The 17,032-nt window shown below is 41.1% G+C and overlaps 1 protein-coding gene across 8 annotated transcripts in view; it reads right to left on the reverse strand.

Moving 5' to 3' along the window:
• Window positions 1-586: 586 nt before the first annotated feature.
• Window positions 587-17,032, reverse strand: part of AGPAT4 (1-acylglycerol-3-phosphate O-acyltransferase 4) — a 38,711-nt gene continuing 22,265 nt past the window's right edge. For 5 of the 8 annotated variants that reach the window (XM_083605893.1, XM_083605895.1, XM_083605894.1 and 2 more), the window contains 3 exons: window positions 16,887-16,962; window positions 14,602-14,800; window positions 587-5,421 (listed from right to left, as the gene is read on the reverse strand). In XM_083605893.1, coding sequence (XP_083462019.1) covers window positions 5,336-5,421; window positions 14,602-14,800; window positions 16,887-16,962 — 361 coding nt within the window. In that variant the 3' untranslated portion in view covers window positions 587-5,335. Of the gene's footprint in view, window positions 5,422-13,493; window positions 14,322-14,601; window positions 14,801-16,886; window positions 16,963-17,032 lie in introns of all 8 variants that reach the window. The other 3 variants (XR_014546177.1, XR_014546176.1, XR_014546178.1) reach the window with 3 other exon arrangements.

Genomic DNA, 17,032 nt, shown 5'->3' on the forward strand with positions numbered 1-17,032 from the left:
CTCCCTCTCTGATGTGTCTCCCTCTCTGATGCTAGTTACTAAGCATTTGTGCTGTATTTGCCTTTATAACTTTTGTTTTTTTTTCAGAAAAGATCCTTTTTAGGTATAAAAAAGTAAAACTGCTTGGGATGACATGACAAGACCAAATCTAATCCCTTGGTGGTGGTGTTCATCATGTGCAAATAGCAAGAATAGACTGTACAGTCATACCTCGGTTTGCAAATGCCTTGAGAGTCAAATGTTTTGGCTCCCAAACACTGCAAACCCAGAAGTGAGTGTTTCGGTTTGCAAACAGTCTTTGGAACCGGAATGTCTGATGTGGCTTCCCTGGCTTCTGACTGGCTGCAGGAGCTTCCTGCAGCCAATTGGAAGCCGCGCCTTGGTTTCTGAATGTTTTGGAAGTCGAACAGACTTCTGGAAAGGATTCTGTTCAACTTCTGAGGTACCACTGTAATCATAATATAATGAAGTCTTCAGATGAGCAGGCCATCATACGATTTTGAAGCAGGCCATACCAGTTTGAAGCAGGCCATACCAGTTTGAAGTTATTGGGTAATGTAGATTCATAAAAATTACAAACTAAACATTATTTTAACATCTTTATTTTTGTATAAACATAATATTTAATATTATTTTTGTTAAGGCAATTTTAAAACATACAGTTGTTCATGGGGCGTGAACACTGATACTTAACAAGACAATACGAAATTGCTTTAATACACCAAACCAGAGTCAAATTTTGTTATTTTGGCAAGTACCCTTTCAATCTCAGGTGATACTTTTCTCATTACCTGCCCACTTGTGGAGAGCTTGGATTCAGTGTTAAATGTACATGTTCAAATTTTAGGTTTTCAGAATGTCAAAATAAGCATAACAGATCATCACAAAACCTCGACTATTTATGCCTCCAACTCTCACTGCAGTCAGAAGAATTTGAGGAAGTGCAAGGAATGAATCAGGTATGAAAGTAATTTCTTTTATAACGATAACCCTCTTCCAAAAGGTTGCTTCTTGGAAATGAGCCAAAGGCAAGTGTAGTTCCCAAACATCAGAGGGTCCAGCTGGCTGAGTTCTAAACTGCTTTTTAAACTACTGTTTAAAATGAATATTTTAGGGGCTTGGCACAGGCCTTGCTGATAGGGAAACTGGCTCTGTGTTGTGCCCAGACTGAACAACACACCTCTGCTACTATTCACAGGTGAGGTATGTGCCTTTTCTAAGCATATTCATACTTCTGCCAGAAAGTTGAGATTCATAATGCAGTCCTAATGCTTTTGGGCTGTTGGTAATTGTGAACAACCTATGCATGATACTATGATTAAAAACTTTTTACTGACTCAGTGGTGTCCAAGGATCACTGCTTGTGTGTTTTGGAAGCAGATCAGTCATCCTAGAAATACGCTCCTCAGAGGAAGCTCAGTGTAGGTAAGGGTCACTTAACACCATGTTTGTTGTGTAATTCCTCTGCATTTAATTAGCTAGTAACTGTGTAAACAGACTCCTCTTGTTTCCTTGTTGGTATTTATGGACTGGGTGAATTGCATTGGCCCTCTGTTGTGGCCACAGCTTGTTCCGTTAAGTGGCAGTGAGGAGGAGTTTGCTCCATGCTGTAATAGTCATAAGGTGTGAGAGGGGGGATTCTAATTAACATGCATCAACATGGTTTTAAAAGTGGTGAATTTTAACTTTCTGAAAAAATAATCCAAAAGTCAGGAGCAGCTGAGGCAGAAACTGCATCCCCCCCCCCCCCCAGAATGTAACACATACAGAAACATACACCTTGGAGAATGGAATTTTATAAGGGAGCTTGCCGACATTCTATTTCCCCCCTTGGTTCTGGGGCTTTTTAAGATAACAAAGACCACACATAGTCTGTATCCCAGTCAGCGACAGATTCATAAGCTAGCTTTTTTATCGCCTTCTGAGTTGCTTAACGAAGTATTCAGCAAAATGCAAGTAGTAGAACTTTTTATGTTTCTCTTCAGGCCACAGGGTAAGAACATCAAATTCTTCCCTATAACAAATGTTTTCATAGGACCCGATCCTTCACTCTGACATGTTTGCATGCAGACTGTAGGCTTGAATTTTGACTAGTTACTTGAGTCACTGCTGACAAGGAGTTTGTGTGGACAAATGTGCAGGTTTGGTCTCATTGCTGTTTGTTTTTTTGTGTAAAGATGGGGTAGGTTAAGAACCACTGGACTTCCTTGAACTTGACAGAGGGCAAGCAAAAGCACTAGGGCAGCAGGAGCATTTCAATTCTGAACAGCTGCTCAGCTCATGGAGCTCTGTAGTAAAGGGTAAAAGCAACATCACTAGTCAACATATGTTCACCCCCCTGCAGAATGTGACTAACTTAACAGCACATCCTGAAAATATATGACTGGCAGATGGTCTTTTGTTACATCTCTGTTGTACACCCCCTTTTTCAATGAAGACTTAAAGGTTTTGCTTTATAGAGTGTATATCGTTGCAAAAAACATTTTTTTATTTTCTCTCCCTTCTTTTGTCAAATTATGACAAAAAGCCAAATATTTGCTTCTGGTGGTTATTGATATCTAGGGCCAAGTATAAACTTACGTAACTTTCTCACCTTCAACAGACCACTGTCACTTATCCCCCACCAGTTCAGGCCTCAGATATTGTTGAAATGATTTATAGTAGACATCCAAATATCTCCTGCATTTTCTCCTACACATAACCAAACCCAAAGAGACAAAGGAAAAAGCAGGGTATAAAATAGTACACTTGTAGGGTCATTTAGTCCAAGACGTGGCCCCCATCCAATTTGAAACCATACCCGGACCCTGCTTTGCTTAGTGCTACTAGCAGTTTTATTATTTATTGGTTTTATTGGTAAGGTCAAATATGCTTACCAAGTACATGATCTAGCCCAGATTAAGTATGTTTGAGGACAAGTGATTTCTCAAACATGCTTAAAGTGCTGAATTCTGGATACAGTGGTACCTCGGGTTACAGACACTTCAGGTTACAGACGCTTCAGGTTACAGACTCTGCTAACCCAGAAATAGTACCTCGGGTTAAGAACGTTGCTTCAGGATGAGAACAGAAATCGTGCGGCGGCAGCGGGAGGCCCCATTAGCTAAAGTGGTACCTCAGGTTAAGAACAGAACTCCAGAACGAATTAAGTTCTTAACCCAAGGTACCACTGTAGATCCTTTACTTAGAGCAAAACAAAAACTGAAAACTGAAAACTGAAAACAAAACCCTAGTACTTGTAACAAGGAAAGTAGATTGTAAAGATTCCTGTCCTATGATACACAGTTAAAAATTACCAGCTTTTAACTCCAAATGAGTCTTCTTATACTCATTAAAAGGCAGGTGCAGCGTCTTTTCATATGGTGCCTATGATACCTGCACTTCCAACCCTCACCTTCCCACACAATTTCTAAAGGCACTGGCAATATTACTGTATAACGCACCAATCTTTGCAGACTTACACACAATGAATGTAAACACACTCAGCATTTACTGAACAGCAGTCTTTCTAACAGCTTGCATCACCCAATTCTTCAACACATGTCCATTTTGCTGATGACATGGTACATTTATATATTGACTGCATAGCTACTGTGGTGACAGCCAAACTACACTAAGACATCACCCACAAAATCTTGAGGTTCCTCTCTGACGGAACAGATACTTCTACAAGTGATGTCAGCCATTTCTCTGCCACTGCATGAATTTTACAGTGAAATTTGGGGCAAAAGTTGGTGAAGGGAAATTTGTCACTTCCGAACAGGAACTACTATGTTTCAACAGGGCTTTCCTAATCTAGAAAAGTAAGGCAAGCTTGAAAGGTCCAAGCATCTTGGGAGCTGCCAGCTGATGAAGTGCTGAGCCCCACTGCCAAAAGCATCAACATCCACCTCTGCACCAGAGAAGCAGTCCATGCAACACAATTTTTTAAAAAGGCCCAAGAAATTACAGGCCACTTAATGTAACGCCTGTTCCAGGGCAACTTTATCTGCAGAACAACAATTCTTGCTAAACACAACCCTCCAGAAGACAAGTCCTGTCTCACTATCCCTTAATTTGAGTGTCAACAAGGCATGTGGATTTTCAAAATGTTCTGATGAAGTCCCTCAACAAAAGCTCTGAACCAGCTTAGAAATAATGGCAAAGGAGCAGGTAAGATCTCATGGATCAGTAACTGGTTAAGTGACAGGAAGCAGAGCCTCAGACTAATCATACAGTTCTCATAGTGGAGGGATGTAAACAGGGTCCCCGGTAATATCTGTATTGGTTTTTTTTTTTTACTTTTTCATAGGGATGAGCAGTGACATGTCAGAGTTTATGATATGACCCAATTATTCAGAGTGGTTAAAAACAAAAAGGAATTACAGAGAGTTCTGAAAGAGGTGAATGAGCAATAACATTAACTGTAAAAAGTTACTGTCCCCAATGCTAACTTTCCATGTACAGTGCTGGGGTCAAATTTGACAGTAACTGGGAAGGTCTTTATGGGCAAAGTGGATAGCCCGGTAAAAGACAGTACCCAACTGCTGTGAAAAGGGCATATAGGGCTGAGAATAAAACTTCCTTTATAGAAAAATATATTGCCAAACTTGGAATGCTGTGCACATTTCTGGTCACTGCAACTTAAAAAGTACACTGTAGAGCTGTAAAACACACAAAAAGGGTAACTGAAATTATCGGGGCTGAAGTAAGGTCAACATTGGAAGTTATTTAGGGAAAAATCAAGAGGGAGGAGACACAAAATTATGGTGTAGAAAAAGTATGCCTGGTGTGGAAATGTATGTCTTCCTCTCATGATACTAGACTTCAGGGTCATCCAATGAAACTGGATGGTAAGAAATTAAAGACAGACGAAAGGGAGAATGTCACACAGCGCATCATTAAACAACGAAACTTGCTGCCTCACTGTGTGATGGCTAACTTCAGACAGTTTTTAAAAGGGATTGAACAAATTCACGGGTGATAAGGCTTATTTTCTGGAGAAAATAAATTTCACTTTCTTCTAAAACGACTAAAACAGATTGACAGTGTTAATCCGCCTAAGATTATGGGGAAGAAGGAAGAAGAAACTGATCATCAATTCCTTCAGATGCTTGCTACACTGTCATTGCATGTTTTATTTTCCTTAATTTGAATAGGGGGAAATTTGAAAATAATGTGCAGAATATGAACCAATATCCCCTGCAAATTGGAGGAATAAGGGGCAAAGAGAATGAATTCATGGCCATCTCACTGCATTCGGCTTCCGTAGATTTGAAGGAGAATGATACACTGCAGTCCACAGGAGGTGTGCATGTTCCCTTTGGGTATGAAGCAGTCTCTGGAGCTTTCACTTTCATTTTTCCTTGTGGCCGTGGTTGCCGTAAGTCGAGCCTTTGTTTATTTCCGTAACTCCTATCATCCATCGACTACCAACAGTAGCTGAAATAAGAAGAATAGGATAGTTTCATTAATCACCAGTCAAGAGAGAAGTGCAGCCCTCTACAAGTCTGTCTTCAGGCATTCAGAAGAGCCTAGTGTGTTATCTTTTAAACAGCTAAGCACCTCAGAATGTTATGTGAAGAAGAGTGAGCACCACTGACAATTTGGGATGTTGTGAGAAAAACCAAACATTTTAATCTGAAGTCGTACAACTGGCCAACAGCTAATAGGTCAAAACCTGATGAGAGCAGAAGTGCAACTCTGCCAGCACTCAACAAGTTGGTGGATGAACAGGAATGTCTTGGCCTAGCACTAGTTCACAATAATGCATGCATATGCCATCTGCTAAGCACACAAGTTAACTGTTTTAAGTTCTAAGTGTTAACATTTTATTATTGTAACTTGCAGGAATAGTGCCAACTGAATTTCAGCCTGCATGCAGGTATCTTAGTACAAATAATGGTATTTCTATAAGGCATTTTTTTAAGAGAGAAAAGTATAGTTCCCCCCTTCAGTGAACTCATAAAATGGAACCCAGATAGGCCAGCATGATGAGCCTGTAAACAACTGTCAAAAACTTTTTGACACCACAATGTTTATTTTATTGTTCAGCTGTAAAATCCTTAAGCAGTTATGTGTATGTACCAGTAAGGCTACATTCAGTCACAACTTTTTCTCAAAAAGTCAGCATAGGCTAAGAAATAGAGAGAGCTCTTTGACTGGAATCTGCCAGATTACATGATTGTCCAGCAACTCTGATCGTACGGACTTCAAGACATGTCACCATAACTAGCTTTCTAGAGTAAAGGACTAGCCACCAAAGGTATCCAACTATGAAAACTGGAGACAATAACATACAGATCCAGTCTGTACTTCTAGAAAATCACATCTACCTCATATAGTTTTCCAAGGACTTAAATAGATCGATGATCAAGTTAAGTTACACCTGTGAGCATAAGAACTGCAAGCAGAAAATACATTTGACTTGTACAAATAATTCCACAAGTGGCATGCAAGCCTTAAGACAACCTGTGTGCCAGACAGGCTCACATACAATGCTGCAGTTTTCTTCACCTGTGGCTTTTACATGCTAAGGTGGCTGTTGGTGTTCCATATTAATAAAAAGGCCACGAGATCCTGGCAATTAAGCCATATCCTCCCAAACTGAAACTGCTGCTGCTCAGGGCTATAGCAGTGGGCCCTGAAGAATCCCACTTTGACAAGTCAGTTTGTGACATAAGGAATCCAGCTAAGTAGTCCTTGTGTGGTGATTTTTGCAAACTTGCATCCATGGCTACAAAAGTTGAAGAGTTAGAAAACTAGAGCACAATCAAGGCAAAACCAAGGACTTTGGTTTATGTGGAAGAGATTCTACTATATGCCTTTCTCCCACTGAAACCAAAGGGAACTTTGCATCACTATTTTCAACTGCATCATGCACCTCAATCTCTAAAACAACATCCTCAGGTCATAATCAAATATTAAAACCCAGCAAGGAGAAGAATGTAACAGTGAGCATTAGGTCAATGGCCTATCTAGTCTAGCATCCTGTTCTCACAGTGGCCAACATGATGCCTATGGCAACCCCACTGGCAGGCCCTGAGTGAAACGGCATGCGCCTGTGGTTTCAAGCAACTGGTGTTCAGAAGCATACCACTTCCAACCGTGGACCCATGGAGAGCATTATGCTCCATGAATCACTCTGATTCAAAAAGATACTTCCCTAAATCAGAATACTCCTGTTACAGTCAGCACAATTCAAAACCCTGTCCAACTACTCAGTACTTTGCAGGGTCAGTGAATGCAAGAAACCTACAGTTTGGCCACTCTGAACTGGACAGGAATGCAAATTGCCCCCTGGCATTCCCAATCCCCACCACCGCATAATAGTAGCAACATAACCTCTTCTATATGCTATTCTGCAAAGGCACAATCTAACCATAAGTCACTGGCATTGCCCAATTTTTGTTCTCAGTGAATTCTCATGCAATTGACCATGATAATTGCTGCAACAGACCCTCAAGTGCCTCTAGCCTAGTTTCCACACTGAGACATGGCTCTGTTCAGGCCTTTTCTCAGCCTCAAGGCTGTTCTTTCTTCAACTACACTGGATATGGGGCAGTTTGCAGCATGTCACTGTTTCACTATAATTAAGAAACTTGCCCATATGCCATCCCTAGGGTATCAAGTTAATAAATGAAGTCACCTTTCAAGATAAAGAGGAAACAAATTGGGAAGAAGCTACGCTCTTGGATGCTTTAAACAGGAACCTCAATTGTTATCGATTTTTTAAAAAATGTAATTGGGTTTTCGACAGCACCTTAGTGGAGAAGAGGAATGAAAGCACATGTTCAGCCGCCACAGTATCCAACCCCACCTCCATCACATCATGCTAGTATCCCTTGGAGAGTCTTGGCTACTGGATAAGCTCAAGCAATTTCACTTACTAGCTTCAAGCCTCCTCCAAGGTCCTTAACCAATAGTCACCTAGCAGGGTCCTAGAAACAAGGAGGGAAGAGAAAGAAAGGGAAAGAAAGGCACAGACACATCCATGCACACTGAGACACATGCACAATTCAAAGACACATGTTCATGCTCTTATAAATACACATTCTATCAAGGCTGACATTGCTGAAAGGAGCTGTGCTACTTAGGAGAAATGGCTCGGGGGAAGATCCACCTAAAGACTGCTACCTACCCAACAAGCTACTGAATCAAATGCCCAGCCTCTCTCTTGCTTTGGCTAAAAACCAAATATTTCAGGTAGCGGAGATGGAAGGAAGAAGGGAAAGTGTTAATAAGTAACCAGAAGAATGACATGGGAGGTAGGTCCCAAAAGGTAGGGAAGAAAAGCAAACCTTATCCAGAGTCTCCTTTCCTCCCTCCACCTGCCTGGGCATTTTTGGACAGAGATGGCTGAGACAGGGAGGCCACAATCCAGCTAAAGTGAATCGGGATTCACATTGTAAGACAGAGCTGACCCATTGAAATTAATAGCCATTACTAACTTGGGTAATCAAGTTCAGTTGGCCTACTCTGAGCCAAACTTGGTGGGAACTAACCCACATTGTTTTCAAACAGGTTTTATTTAATTGTAACTTGCTCCACCAGTTTCAGGGGCATTTGGTAATTACAAACTTTAGCTGGATCAAGACTCAATGTGAACTGTAAACACACATGGCTATTCCCATAGCAGAAGGGAGGAGCAGAAGGAGAAGGGGGGAGAAAACCCTATCCCCTCCACAAAAGGGTCCACCAGCAAATTCAGGGATTGGCACAGAACTAAAGGCCCCCGTAGTCTATAATGCCTGATCTAAAACCCAGTAGTATGCTGTTGACATTCAGCACTCCACCGTGGACACTGAATGGCCAGAAATACCCAGTCACTGATTGGCAGAGTGCATGATATTAGAGGAAGTCTTCACTTCAAAGAAAAGGTATTTCTGGAAACTAGAAGCACACATGACCCAATTCATAGGCAGGTATGCAGAAAATAAAAATCAGGTTGATATACTAGGCAGAACATATACTTTTTTTCTTCCTGATAGCAGCTATCTACCCTTGCCATTCACATATGTACTCAAACTGAGTTGTGCAGCTGTTTTCCTAGAAAGAGGCTATTCCTGTGCTGGCCACCAGATGGCTTCTGCAACTTTCTCTGCAACATGTTTACTATTAAGCAGGAGATCCTGTCAAAGCCTTATGGAAATAAAATGCATTTAGTTGATCCACCTCTTTTATCAGGAACGAGGAAGATGTGGCCCTGCAAATGTTGGACTCGCATCCTTGAATATTAGCCGTTCTGGCTGTGACTGATGGGACCTGGAGTCCAATATTGGGCAGGCCACAGGTTCTTCAGCCCTACTTTATTTACATTGCAACCTAAACCCCCTGCTTCCCCCTGCCATACCATCTAGTGGAGCTCAGGTGGTTTGTCATGGTAGCAGAGAGAGTTGGGTGACCCAACATATTTGCCATTCACAGAAATACTTTGGGGTGGCTTCTCAGAAAGACGGGACCAGCTAACCAGCTTCCAAAACCGGTCCCTCACTCCAGGGAGCTGCCACCATTCTACTACATAGCCAGATAAAACAGGGACACAAGACTGGCACAAAACAGAAGCAGGACTAATGTAAAGCCCAGGCATGTGTTACACTATCCTGCTGCTACGTACCCTTAGACATTTCCTATTCAGCTCGGTATCACTCCTTAAGATTTGAGCAGGAATGCCCTTCACTTTGGGAAGAAGGTGAAGGTTGGTTTTTAACATGGATCATTAAGACGTTGCATGGCCAAGTATAATGAAATTTGGAACTCGTTTATACAAAATACAGTACGGTAAAAAAAATGTAATTAACTGTTAATAATCGTTATAATGATATACTAGACCTTTCCCCCTTTCTTATTTTTTTAAAAAAAACACTGTATGTGTTGAATGTAAAATTAAATAAATAATCTTGGATCGTTATTGTGACTTTCCCAGTGTTTCCCACGTACTAATATAAAGAACAGAAGCAAAATTGGTAATTCCAGGAACCATGAACAAAAGAAGAGAAAAATTGTGATTAGAGAAAATAAAATTATTTTTAATTCAAATTAAAATCAATCCAGAGTAATGTGACATGAGAATCCCTCTTGAGGGAGCTGCTTTCATTAAAATCCACAACCCAGCAAAGTTTTCTAATCAATGAGCTTGAGTGTATGCACTGTGGTGAATTGGGGGAAGGCTTTAGGACTAAGTTGGGGTATCTACTGTTGTATACATAACCTGGTTATGTTTCCAGAATCAAAAAGTAACTGTGTACTTTCACATCTCATCTATGCAATCTCCGCTCACTAGTATCAAGTAGTACTTAAAACATAATTGGTGACAAGCTGCTCTGTCCTGAAATTCTCACATGTAATTCTCACTACAGAGTATTTGAAACATGTGTGATGACCTCTCACATTATACATGCAGTTTCAGGTTAACATGTAATATAGCCATGTGGATTTCTGTCTAGTTTGTTATTTAAGAGCCAGTGATGAAAATTTACAGTAGCTTGATAGTTAAACAGGCAACACTTTCAAGTCAGTTTCAGATAATCCACATGCACTAAACATGCAGCAGTACATGCAACATGAGTAACTACAAACATTTCCTTTTTGTAATTGCCCAGCTAGCAATTTCTTGCATAGTTTAGGTGTAATCTACTGCAGATTGAAGTCTTTGAAATCTTAGAGCATTCTCCATTTAAAACCTTAATCTTACAATCCGCACAGAATTATGATTACAACCTGAAGAACATTCCGAATATCCTTTTCCACTACAAAAATCAATCAATGTGGCCTCCACCATCATCACACTAAGCTATATAATAATTGTGGTCGTGCAACATTGGACCTCATTGTTTCCCAAGGCTATTTTTATTATCGGCTAATTCTCTTGCCTGTAAAATTTATGGGCTGGAAACATTCCACAACTTCTCAAATGTTATTAGCATTAAATATTCAAAAGCATCATATTGAACCCACCATATTGAACCGTGATTGGGCTCATCCCTGAAAGGGAGGGTGAAACGGATTATAGAGATGAGGTGGAGCGGCTGACAGAGTGGTGCAGAGCTAACAACTTGCTCATAAATACAAGGAAGACAAAGGAGCTTGTGGTGGACTTCAGGAGACAGAAGAGCAATATCCAGCCACTTTTGATTGATGGGGTCTGTGTGGAGAGGGTAACAACGTTCAGATTTTTGGGCATTGAATTACAAGAGGATCTGTCCTGGAGTGTCAACACAAGGGGGCTTGTGAAGAAGGCGCAGCAGAGACTGTACTTTTTGAGAATTCTAAGGAAAAACCATCTTCCGCAGAAACTGCTGCTTGCCTTCTATCACTGTGCCATTGAGAGCGTGCTCACTTATGGCTTATGTGTGTGGTACGGAAGCTGTACTACCCAGGACAGGATGGGGTTGTGCAGAGTTGTTAAGGCAGCAGAGAGCATTGTTGGCTGCCCACTTTCCACCTTAGAGCAGATTTATGCCACAAGGTGCCATAGGAAGGCACTGGACATAGTAAAAGATCCATCGCATCCTGGTCACTGTCTCTTCGAGCTCCTGCCGTCGGGACGGAGATACAGGACGATGAAGACAAGAACGAGCCGTCTTAAGAACAGCTTCTTCTCCAGAGCGATCTCGGCCCTGAATGGGAAGCCTGGACTTTGAAAGTCATCTAATCTTCCTTGCTGTACTATACTGTATTGTTTTAATTAGTGTTTTTATGGAGCATTCAAGTAATTTCGTTGTCCCTGAGAGGGGGCAATGACAATAAAGATATTATTATTATTATTATTATTATTATTATTATTATTATTATTATTATTAAAAACCCAACATAGCCCCTTTCTGGCACTGAGTATCTGGGAGCTAAGCTGCCAAAGAATCACAGACTTGTAAAGTTAGAAGGGACCATGAGGGTCCCTCTGCAAATGCAGAAATATTTTTGCCCAGCATAGGGCTCGAACCCTTCAGCCTGAGATTAAGAGTCTCATGCTCTACCAGCTGAGCTATCCTGCACCATAATACTGTTGGGACCCTGAAAAAATAAAATAAAAAACCACTGTGGATGCATTCTTGAATAAAAACATAAAAAGTAAAAATCAACAAATAACAAGAGATGCTTCCATCTCAAAAGGGGGAAAAAAGGTGAAACCTTTGGTTATAATTATTGCAGTCATTATGACAATCGTGCCACCAAAACATATAAAAGGAGTCCCCTTATACTACATGGGGTTGGTTCACTGGTCTGTCTGAATGTTCTTTCCCCTTTTAGTCCAGATAAGACAGCACCTGTGCTAACTGAATTGCTCCTCTAAATTGCTTTGCGTAAGCACATGTGTCAGGACACCACACTGCCTAGTTATTCAATCGTGGGCTGAGCATACAATGTGCAAAGCTGCATTTTCTGCTTGCAGCAGATGATTTGCCATGACCACTACCAGTGCAATCCCGGCAGGGGAGAAAAATGCCCAGCCACATCTCTGACTGGCAGCAAGTCTCTCTGCCCTGTTCCTCTGCACTGTCTTAGGCAGTGACTTCTACCTGCCCCTCTGATTTTTCTATGTCCTAACTGTTAATACTGGAGCCAATTTTGAAGGCTTTTTAAGGAAGAAAGCACACAATCCATGCACCTGCAATTGAAAGTAAGGCTGTATATATTCTGTGTAAGACCCAACAACTGGTATCAGGTGTTTCTCCCCCCTTAAAAAAGGGGGGGATGTTTCTATGTGCTACGATTGCAAGACAGGCTTGAGAATGGATTTCCAGTAGCCAATGTTCCTGTTTGCTGCAGTGTTCTCTCACCACACACTTTATGAGCAAAGCGAGACTGCAAACCAACCAAATAGTCTTACTTAATGTATGCAGTTGGCACATAATTTGGGCTGCTCTGGTGCCATTTGTTTCAGTTGTGTGTAAACTATATGAAAGATATAGTTTACATTGCAGCCTTCTAGAGCCCAGACTATAAGGTTAAAGACAGGGCGAGCCCTTCCTTACTGTATTCTCCTAGTCCAAAAATATTACATTACACTTGGTTTTTGAATCTGTTAATCCAATCGAGCTACGCAATCTGACTGATAGGGTTAAACGAGAGCTCTTGAATCTAGATGAACTCTGGGTTTAATCGATAAGCCATACGAGTCATATCCGAACACAAGCACAAAACAGAGCATGGTCTTCATACACTGACTGGCCAGCAAGCACTTGCCAACAAGAAGTCCCTTTAGGGGAAAAGGTGGGGTATAAAGAAATATATGACAACAACAGCAACAACAACAACAGGAAGCTTCAGGGTCATCTCAGTCATACCCGAGACGTTGCAGTACTACTACTATGATTTAATACAGAATACCAACTATTTTCTTCTGTTAGATGCTGAGAATGCCAAATATTGTATAAGCTGATTGGATCAGGACACCAAGAGAATGTAAGAGGGGGGGGGGGAAAGGTAGCTTGAAAAAGAGAATTCATTACAGGCAAGAGAAAACATTCTCTGATTTCACACAGGATGCTTTTGAATTATGCTGGGTGGCTTACCTGAACACATTAGCATAGAAAGACATGGTGCTCTTCAGTCCTGAAACCTCTGGTTTGACAAAACTGAAGCAAGTTTCATGAGCAAATATTCTGGAGTGGTGTGGTGCAGAAAGAGGAAGCCTGTTCACTATATGCTGCAGACTTGGTGGGTACTGGCTACAACACACTCTCTATTTTAAGAGGCTGCTCCACCATTCACAAAGCACCTTTAAGTAAACATTCTACAAAATTATTCGTGCTGCTGAAGAAAAGGCACTTCTATTACTGTAATCTGTTAATCCCTGTCAGATATATGTAATCTGGTTAGTAACTGTTCCGCAGAAATTGCAGAACCAGAGTTTTGATATCTTAATGTTGGGTTTAGTAGATAAACCCAGAGCTGACTAATATAGTTCAATACAAAATTGCAAGAATTCAGAATCTGATAATGAGCATCTGCTAACAGTCTTCGGACCGACTCAGCCATTCTGAGACTCTTCAATTCCCAAATAACAGGCACAATCCTGACATTCGTTTTCCCCATATTGCCCTTTCTAAAAGCTTACTTTTCTTTTGCAAATATGAAGCTTAACTATCAGACAGGAATGAAATGTCAAGTGGACATGTGCCCAGACATTTGATATATTGGTTATTTGTTTGGACAGATCAAGCTACCATCACAGAAAGGAAAGAAAAAGACAAGATTAGCTCAGTTCACTGTTGGAAAAGCGCATTTGAAAACTTGCTAACTTCAGTACATTTCTTTCCATTTTGCTCCCTGACTGGAAGAGAAATGAGAAGTTCTTCAGTGTCTTTACTCACGGGTACTTTTCAGTTGAGTTCTGCAGACTTTAAAAAGCAATATTAATTCAGAGAGAGAGAGAAATAAGATTAAGTTTCAGTGATAGCACAGCAAAATGTCACTCAGCTGAATTCCAGCACTGCCTCTAGAGTGGTCTACTGGGGGCAACCGGTACACAAAATTCCTCCCCCACCCCATCAGACCTAAATGCGCAAGCAAACATCTAATTGATGAACAAATGCTCAAGAAAATTAGAATGGAAAAAGGATCCATTTCCTCAAAATATTATTTCTAGAGGCAGCCTTAAGGTTGCAAACCACAGCTCACCTGCAATGAAAACAAAGGCAAACGTTGCCAGAGTCAGCGAGGAGCCGCTGCTGATCATGTTGATGAACAGCTTGAACAAAGGATATAGCAACAATATGGCCCAGAAGAGCCAATTCAATAGAGTCCACGGCCGCCGGGGTGGCACTATGGGAGTGCCAGGATAGGCTCCTGTTCTGTAGTATTCCTCTTGAAAAGAATCCTGGTTAGGGCAAAGGAGGAGAGAGAAGACGTCAAGGGGCCCAGAGCATGCCCATCCCCTCCGAGTCTCCAACCAGGTGTAGCAAATCTCCTTGTTCACCTTAGTAACTATTTTTGCCACACTGTCACTCACTTCTACCTTAGCACAGGAACCCAAGAAATGTTATGTGCACAGGGAGAGAACCACACATGCGACCTAAGCTTTGAATTCCCTTTTCTCTGAAATGGATCCCACTAATAAACAAGCTACTGTGCAGTTTTAAACGCTGCTGCTATAGAAACTGCTGTGCTGAGCAGCAGAGGTCCAAGGAACAGATATGCACATAGCCATCCTTTGGATTCCAATTGGCTCCTGCAGAAGGTTTGATCACCTCTGATCTCTTGGTGGACATTGTGGAGGAATATGACAGAGGCAACAAGCTTGCCTGTTCCCCGCTCTTAGTTTATCAGTCACCAACTCTGCAGTTTTAATGAGCCCTTATCTCTAAGAGATTTATAATCAAAAGAGAAGAATATTTACTGATCTTGGTGTAACATTTTGCAACATCAACATAGTTAGTTTCTAGTTCCTCTACAAACCAAGCAATAAACATATTGGAGGGGGGGATAGTACACATAAACAAATCCTTCACCTACTGCACTTGTGTCACTTTCTAATTTTAATAATTTGGGAATTGATTTATGCGCTTAAGTTTCTGGGGAACAAAACAACCCATTTGGGGAAGTTCTGCTGCCTACGTTACTTTAGATTATTCAGATCAGATAATATGTATTTTTGGGAAAGACACATAAGAGGCCTGAGGGTTATTTCTAGCTGCCAACCATGAGAAATTCCTCGTTGCCAAATTGGTTTTGATGAAGCAAGGAAATGAGATATAATCCAGAGATCTAATCAAGTCTGTCAGCACCTCTATAATACATTCTTCTTAGATTCAGCTTCACAGGGAAATTTGTCTTTTCCATTTATTTAGTGGGGGGGGGGGCTTTCTGCCAGAAAGTGACTCTTCCTTTTTTTTTATGTACCACTGGTGAAATACATTGCATGTTTATTTCTATCCATTACAGTGATCACAATTTGAACATATTCCACGCTTTTAGACCTTCTACTGGGCAACCTCATGCCAGCTTCCCCCCTTCATTATGTGAGCAAGAACCTACCCACCCCTTCCTTCCTGGTTATCATCATTTTGTGTTGTTGGAAGTGTTCTAAAACACTTAATAAAGCATATAAATCAATGAAATCCAGAAGTATGTATTTTTCCTTCCAAAAAGGCACAGAAGGAATATGCAAATTATGGAGGATTTTGAAGATGTGACTTCCTTTGTACGTTCAGGGAGAGTTAAACATTTGAGAATCTCATCCTCCAGGTATCGGGAACAAACTACATGGGAAGAACATCAACATCATTCTAGACTTGTGAGCATCTAGAGGCGTTAGGCTGGCTTCTTTTGAAAACAAAAAAGCTGGACTCGATGGGCCTTGAGTGGATTCAGAGTAACAATTCCTCTCTTTGTAGCACAATAGCTTAACAATATCTAATCAGCTTGAAGCACTATCAGCCAATTGTTCAAATATACAGATTAATTCAAACTAATGGATGGTAGATTTGAAATGGGGAGAGGGTTTTGGGGGGGTTAAAAAGGTACTGCATGCCATTATCTTGTGCATTGTTCATGGCAGAGCACAATAATTAAAGTCCTAGTAGCAGAAAGAAAGCAGCAGACTTATGCTCTGTTGCACAGGGTGTGTGTGTGTCTCCCCTGCCTTGCCTCCTCCTCGATTTCTAAACACAAATTAGGGTGACCAGATTCAAAAGAGAACAGGGCTTCTCCAACTTTTAATAGTGGAGTAGAAGAGAGTATTTCCGCAGGTGTAGCTTGCTGCTGATATCCTTTCTTCTGCATCATTAAAAGTGCAGGAGCCCTGTCTTCCTTTTGCAACTGGCTACACCAACACAGATGCAGAGAGTTTTTGCTGTTTAAAATGCATTAGGAAACACAACTACTGCAGGAGACTGTCTGCAAAGAGGCTGAAAATCCATGTAGAGCCTTTTATCATCCGAAGAGCTGCTGAATAATAAACCAACCTTCTCTTGATAGAGTTTGTGAAGCCATTTAGAACATTCCTGCTCATCTTCTGGGATTTCCTCTAATGGAATCCGCCTACAAAGGATAAAGAGGAGAGAAAGAGAAAACCGCTTGCTAGCATTTGCTATATAATTAAAACCAACAA

Source organism: Podarcis filfolensis (assembly GCF_964270895.1).
Source record: "Podarcis filfolensis genome assembly, chromosome: 3".
Lineage (NCBI taxonomy): Eukaryota > Metazoa > Chordata > Lepidosauria > Squamata > Lacertidae > Podarcis > Podarcis filfolensis.